Here is a 7,393-nt window from a genome sequence, read left to right as displayed (position 1 = left end):
ATCTGCTCCTGGACGTTTCAGAACCCGACGTTTCAGAACTTTTCTGCATTTTTGTATAGTGGTTTTTGCGCACCAGATGAGCATTGCTCATTTCAATGTTGTGTTTTTCGGCTTTTTGTTCATTCTCATCTACCGTACTCCAAATAATGATAGGTTCACACTGGGAATCTCTCAAAAAATCGAAAAAGTTGAGCTTTTGAAAAACGATGTCATTAATAAAACCATTCAAAATGAAACTTCTATTCACCGGAAAAATTATTGCGTACTTCTAGACATCGTTCTTAAAAATTTCAATTTTTTCGATTTTTTGAGAGATTCCCAGTGTGAACCTATCATTATTTGGAGTACGGTAGATGAGAATGAACAAAAAAGCAGAAAAACACAACATTGAAATGAGCAATGCTCATCTGGTGCGCAAAAACCACTATACAAAAATGCAGAAAAGTTCTGAAACGTCGGGTTCTGAACTGTCGGGTTCTGAAACGTCGTGGTTCCGAAACGTCGGGTTCTGAAACGTCCAGGAGCCATCCATCTTGCATATATATATATGTTTATTTTATTTTACTGTAGTTTTTTGATCACCACCGAATCTGCAAAAATCTCGTTCTTTTTTGTAACACATTCCCTCGTCCTGGGATTTTCCCCTCCATTTTCTCCGTTTTGTAGTCTAAAAAATTGGATTCGGATATTCCGAATCCAGATTTAATCTTTCACATTTTCTCTCTCTTTATTTTTGGCGTTTTTAAGAAATCGAAATTGGCTAGAGAATCTGAACTGTTGGTCTGAGAATTTAGACATTTTTTTTCTAACAAAAAAAAACCCCCCAATTTACAAGAAAAATGAGCAAAATAACCGAATTTCGGAACGGAAATATGACGTCTAGAAATTTTACTGAGGCTTACACCATTTTGTAGTTTGTAGTTTGTAGTTTCGATTTTAGTCATTTCTATACGTAAACGGCGGAAAACCGCCAAAAAATGGCCATGTTACAGCGATTTTTGGTTTTTTTACTGAGGCTTAGAAAGTTTTGTAATTTGTAGTCTAGAAAATTTTATACGTTTCGAACTGAAAATCATCGAAAATGGTTGAAAATGTGCGAAATTACAGCGATTCTGAATTTTTACTGAGGCTTAGCTATTTTGTAGTTTGTAGTCTAAGCCTCAGTAAAAAAAAGGAAACCGTTGTAATATCGCTCGTTTTCGGTCATTTGTGATAATTTTTAACTGTGAATTTGTCTTTAAATTTCCTAGACTACAAACTACAGAATTTCATAAGCCTCGGTAAAACTTCATATCGTTATAATTCAGCTAGTTTTGAACCGTTTTCAGTGAATTCCGGCTTGAAGGAATTTCAGACTTTTTGTAGTTTGTAGTGAACCAAATTGGATATCTCAAAAACCTGAAAAATGTCTTATTCCAGGCATGCCAACACGCGTTCTTCGACGAGCTCAGGAGTCCAGACGCACGACTTCCATCGGGACGAGCACTGCCACAACTGGAAATGGACGGACCGAATGAGGTGTCTGCGACGGGTGGAGATATGGCTGGACCATCGGCCTAAGAGGCTTCCCCCCCCCCCCCCTGAATAAATGAAAGTGTGGATTTGTCTTATTTTCCTTTTGTTTTAACATCAATCATCATCATCAATTTGACTTCTCGCCTCTCCTTCTCTCTCTCTCCCCGTTTATTACCAACCAAAAGTCCCCTTTTTTGAATTACTGGAGTCATAATAGCCCAATTTCCTCCTCTCCATTATTCTGTAATGTGTTCTTCCTTTATGCTTCATTCTCTAATTTTCGCGCCTTTTTTGGTTTAAATTTTGTCCCCGAAAAGCAGCACAAATGACCCAGAAAAATGTCATTTTTAGTCCTGAAAACAGGAATTTTAGACTTATTTAGATGGGATTTTTGGAATTTTGAACCTGAAACTCGATTTTTAAAAATCTAGGGGCATTTGTGCTCAAAAATCTACACCAAAAAACAGGCTCTCCCCTCTTCTGTACATTCTCCTTTGTTTTTAGATTAAAAAACCCCCCATCCCCACACTCTCCCAATGCGCCAAAATCTCTCCTGTCCTTTTTTAATCCCAAAAATGGTTTTTTCCCCTATATTTTAGTAGGTCTCTCTCGTGCTTTTTTTCGTGTCTCTCTCCTTCTTCCCTTTTCCCCTTTTACCCCCGAAAAATTGGGATTTCCCTGGAAATTTTCTTTTTTAATTTTTTTATTTAAATTTATTTTATACTCCCCCCCCCCTCTGTCCACCCCATGATGGGGTCCTCAAAATCCATCCCAAGCCACCACCACCACCAATTTTATTCGAAAAAATGATATCTTTTGTTTTTTTTTCAAATTTCCCCCCAAACCCCGCCCATTTACCCTCCCCCCCCCCCCGAATTGCTGGATCTTATTGGTGAAAAATTCGACGACGTTATTTTTTTTCTCTGTTTCTCTCTCCTCTCTCTCGCTCTCTCTTTCTCTGGAAAAATAAAAGTGGATCGATTTGTGTCCTAAAAACGATGACGGAAAAGTGTATACGAGATAATGATCTACTTTTTGGGAAGAGGATTTGAATCAGAAGAAGAAGCGTAAACGCTTCTTCAGAAGGCGTTTGTTATTCTGGTGATCATATCCATTCCATCCATTTAAAACATAATTATACTTTTTAAACTAATTCCAAAACTGACGAAAACGAAGCGAAGAAAACATGGTAAGACGAAAAAAAAAATAATCGAAAACGGTTGAAAACTAGCTAAAATACAGCGATTTGAAGTTTTACTGAGGCTTATGAAATTTTGTAGTTTGTAGTCCGAGACTACAAAAACCAGGGCTGGGAAAAACAAACGCCGGCGGCGCGGTGGCGGAAAAACGGCGGCAAAATTTCGGCGTTTCGCCGGCGAACGGCGGCGGCCGCCGGCGTTTTTATATTTTTTAAAAAAATTTGACAGACTTTGAGCTAAAACTCGCTGAAAACGGTGGAAAATAAGCCGAATTACAGCGATTTCTAATTTTACTGAGGCTTATAATTGTTATAGTTTGTAGTCGCTTAGCCTCAGTAAAAAATTGTATTCGCTGTAACTCGGCGAATTTTCAGCCATTTTCAGCGGTTTTTGGATAGAAATGCTCAGAATTTTGAGGAGTTCATTTTCAGCAAATTTACAAAAAAAGAAGATGGCTTAGAAACTATAAACTACAAAATCTTCAAAGCCTCAGTAAATTTTTGAAATAGCTTTAACTGGACTCATTCTCGACCGATTTTCATGATTTTTGGATCGTTTTTAATCATTTTTTTGGCTGTTTTCAAAAATTCTAATGGGAAAATAAAGTAATTTTCAAAAAATCGTCTGAAAAAGGGATTTTGGAAATTTTCAAAAAGACATATTTTCAAAAATTAAGGCTCTTTTGAGACACCAAGAACAAAAAAAAAATTTGCACTCTTTTTTTCGTCTATTTACAAAATGACTGGTTTCTTTCTCCTTCTTCTTCTTTCCCAATACTAAATACATCGGGCTTCCTTTCCATTTGGCTTCGCACTTTCTCTCGTGTCGTCTCGCCACCCTCCGCGCTCCACACACTCTCTCACCCATTTTCCACGTTCACATGAGAACGAAGCGAGAAAGAGAGGGCGAGAGAGTGAGAGACGCAGAGAGAGAAGAGAGGGAAAAATGGAGGGGAATTTCGATTGAAGTGTCTATGTATGTATGTCTCTATGAGACTAATGCCACGTTGCTATTTCCATTTTTAGGTCACCAGCAGCCCAAAAATTCCACGTGGATTCTAAGATTTTGAAGGAAATTTGCCATTTTTTGGCCTAATTTTTTTCCAAAAAATGTATTATAACCTCAAAATGACCTCATTTTCCAGAAAATACTCGCGAATGGTGCTACGTGGCAGCTTCGAGAGTCGCTGATTACCTCGAAAAGTGGAATTATGAGATTTGCAGTCAAAACAGGTAAGATTTCTGAAACTTTTCGGAATGTATATTTAAATGAAAAATATAGAAAATTTGAGAAATTTTAAGCCAAAAATCGCTGAAAATGGCTGAAAACTAGCCGAGATACATCGATTTTCATTTTTACTGAGGCTTCGGAAATTTTGTAGTTTGTAGTCTAAGCCTCAGTAAAGCTTCAAAGCGCGCTAACTCGGCTCATTTTCAACCGTTTTCAGTGATTTTTAGCTAAAAATTTGAGATATTTTCTAAATCGACTTAATTTTACATTTTGAAATAAATTTCGAGCTAAAAATCATCGAAAACGGTCGAAAATGAGGAATTACAGCAATTTCAAATTTTTATTGAGGCTTACAAAATTTTGTAGTTTGTAGCCTATTAATTTCAAAATCTTGCAAAATTTCGAGTATTTTAGGCTAACCACCACTGAAAACGGCTGAAAATTAGCCGAGTTAGAGCGTTTGGAAATTTTTTTACTGAGGCTTAGAAACTACAAACTACAAAATTTCGTAAGCTTCAGTAAAATTTAATACCGCAGCAATTCAGCTAGTTTTCATCCGTTTTCAGTAATTTTTAGCTAAAAATTTTTAACATTTCTTAGACTACAAACTATAAACTTTCCTAAGCCTCAGTAAAATTTCAAAACAATGTAACTAGAATAACAAAACCATTTTTTTGGAACTTTCAGATGTTTTTCTTAATGCAGCGATTTTTACAAAGCAATTTCACTCAAAATTTATAGCACCTTTCTTGAAAATTCATGATTTTTTGCAGTTCTCTCAATATGCATATGCCTTCTCATCTTCCGTACCGCCGATTCGGATTCTACCACCGGCGCCGTCGTCGTCGGAACGATCAAAACTGAAGAAGTGGTGGCGGTGAATAAGACTGACGTGTTGGGGTAGGTTTTTTGTTAAAAAGTAGATAAAAATGAGCTGAAAATCATGAAAAACGGTTCAGTTGAATTTTTTACTGAGGCTTAGAAGCATGTTATAGTTTGTAGTCGCTTAGCCTCAGCAAAACGCATAGATCCAGAAATACTGAGCATTTCTAGCCAAAAACTACTGAAAACGGCCCGAAATTAGCCAAGTTGCAGCGTTTTAAAATTTTACTAAGGCTTAGACTACAAACTATAGAATTTTCTAAGCCTCAGTAAAACTTAAAAACACGCGATTTCTCGGCGGATTTTCAACCGAATCGTCTCAAAACTCCATATTTTCGAAAACTACAAACTATAATACTTCCTAAGCCTCAGTAAAAATTGGGGTGTCTCAATTTATGGTGGCTGCAAACTACAAAAATGCTTTTTTTTCGAAAATTCCAAACTTTTCAAAAACAATTTCTGATGTGAGTCGAAATTTTCTGAAAATTCGATAAAAGAGGAATTTTTTGATTTTACTGAGGCTTATAACATTTTGTAGTTTTTAGTCTGAGCCTCAGTAAAATTTGAAAATCGCTGTAACGTGGCTAACCATTTTCAGTGATTTTTGGCTTGAAATTTCTCATTTTTTTTAGTTTTATTGAGAAAAGCTATAAATTTCAGAAAATTAAAAAAAATGACTTAAAAAATTTTACTGAGGCTTTGAAAAAATTTTGTAGTTTGTAGTCTGTAATCTGAAATTTTGAAATTTTGACAAATTTCTAGCCAAAAAATCAGTGAAAACGAATGACAACTAGTCGAGCTATAGCGATTGAGGCTAAGTGACTACAAACTACAAAAGTTTCTAAGCCTCAGTAAAATTTCAAAATGCTCTAACTCGGCTAATTTTCAGCGGTTTTCAGTGATTTTTAATTTAAAATGTCTCAATTTCAGCATTTTTTGTTCTGAAAATCCCCAAATTCTGAATTCCGAAAAGTTTCAGCGAAACCATCGACGCGAACGCGACAAGTCTCGAGCAACACGGTGCGGCGATCGTTGGAAATGTGTCGGAAGAGAAGAAGCGATCGCTGGCGATATTCTTCATTCTATTCGTGATAATGCTAGCTACACTCGTTGTCCATATGCTAATAGTGTCGAAAATCCATTGGATGCCAGAATCGCTGGCAATTGTTGCTCTCGGAGCACTGATTGGATCGATATTATCATATTCGCAGCGGGATTGGAGTGAAATTGAAGCGTTGAGTCCTGACGTCTTCTTTCTAGTCCTTCTACCACCGATTATCTTTGAGAATGCGTATAATTTGAATAAGGGATACTTCTTCTCGAATTTTGTGCCAATTTTGACATTTGCGATTCTTGGGACCACCATCTCGGCGATGATCATTGGAGCGGGATTGTATATTTTGGGAGTGGTAGGTGCTTTTTTGAAATTTTGCATGTGGAAAAGGCGCTCTATCGCACTTGAAATTCGAACATTTTGAAAAGTTCGATAGAGCGCACTTGCAATTTCTAAAAATTCAACATTTTCCAAAAAAAATATGATGAAATTCCGGAGTTTTTAAAATGTTTGCAAAATTTCGGGGGGTTTTTTTTTTAGAATTTTTGCAAAAAATGGTTCTTTTTTGGAATTTTTGAATTTTTGTTGAACGAAAGCTGTGCAAATATTAAAAGTTCAAACGGAAACAAAAAAGGACATCCGGAGAGACAGACAGACAGATAGACATATGTTTTTTTGGTTACAGGATTTTTAGAAATTTCACAAAGATCGATTTTCAGGTGCTTTTTTGAAATTTCGCATGTGGAAAAGGCGCTCTATCGCACTCGAAATCCGAAAATTAAGAAAAGTTCGATAGAGCGCGTTTGCAATTTCTAAAAATTCGAAATTTGCAAAAAAAAAAGAAATTCCGGAATTTTTGCAAAATTTCGGATTTTGAACAAAAACTGTACAAATATTTAGTATTATTCTCGTCCGAAATCAATGCACGTTGCGGCCGAAAATTTACTCAAAATCGCATCGTCGGTCGCACAACGAAAAAACAAATTGATGCATGCGCCTTTGAATACCGTACCTCGGACGTTTTTTATTTTGGGCCCTATTTGGCTGCTTTTTTTCTATTTTATAAGAAAAATAAATTGAAGATTTATAAGAATTAGACAAAATTAGACAGAAACAAGCGAAAAAATGAGAGAAAAAGGCAAAAATTCGATAAATGTTGAGGTACTGTATTAAAGGCGCGTGCAATAATTTGAAAAATACAGTAAGGTTCTCTCTGTGGGAGCTAAGCTTCTCAACGTGCATTGATTTCGGACAAGAGTAATAGTAGGGTTTCCATGCGGGTAGCGATATACCCGCCCGTACCCGCCCGTACCCGTACCCGCTTGATACCTGGAACTTTTTGTGTTTGCAGACAATGCGCGCAACTTGCCGACACTTCGATTAAAATTTTTTTCAAAACACAGTCTTCATCCGAAACAAATTCGTCCATTTTTACTGGATGGTGAATTTTTATACCTGAATTATTTATATTTTCACTTTAAAAATATTTTCTACATCAATAAGCGACAAAAAT

At 36.3% G+C, this 7,393-nt stretch overlaps 2 protein-coding genes across 2 annotated transcripts in view; both read left to right on the top strand.

The window, feature by feature from the left end:
* Nucleotides 1-1,560, top strand: part of Cbr-gsk-3 — a gene marked incomplete at both ends in the record, with an annotated part of 6,228 nt that extends 4,668 nt beyond the window's left edge. Inside the window, one exon of the mRNA XM_002646054.1 lies at nt 1,420-1,560. Coding sequence (XP_002646100.1) covers nt 1,420-1,560 — 141 coding nt within the window. The remainder of the gene's footprint in view (nt 1-1,419) is intronic.
* Nucleotides 1,561-2,701: 1,141 nt separating this feature from the next.
* Nucleotides 2,702-7,393, top strand: part of Cbr-nhx-8 — a gene marked incomplete at both ends in the record, with an annotated part of 10,438 nt that continues 5,746 nt past the window's right edge. Inside the window, 4 exons of the mRNA XM_045241512.1 lie at nt 2,702-2,704; nt 3,859-3,946; nt 4,718-4,844; nt 5,806-6,241. Coding sequence (XP_045093621.1) covers nt 2,702-2,704; nt 3,859-3,946; nt 4,718-4,844; nt 5,806-6,241 — 654 coding nt within the window. The remainder of the gene's footprint in view (nt 2,705-3,858; nt 3,947-4,717; nt 4,845-5,805; nt 6,242-7,393) is intronic.

The sequence above is a fragment of the Caenorhabditis briggsae genome, assembly GCF_000004555.2.
Source record: "Caenorhabditis briggsae complete genome, chrI, whole genome shotgun sequence".
NCBI lineage: Eukaryota > Metazoa > Nematoda > Chromadorea > Rhabditida > Rhabditidae > Caenorhabditis > Caenorhabditis briggsae.
The sequence above is the reverse complement of the archived record's forward strand: the minus strand, read 5'-3'. Positions and strand labels throughout refer to the sequence as shown.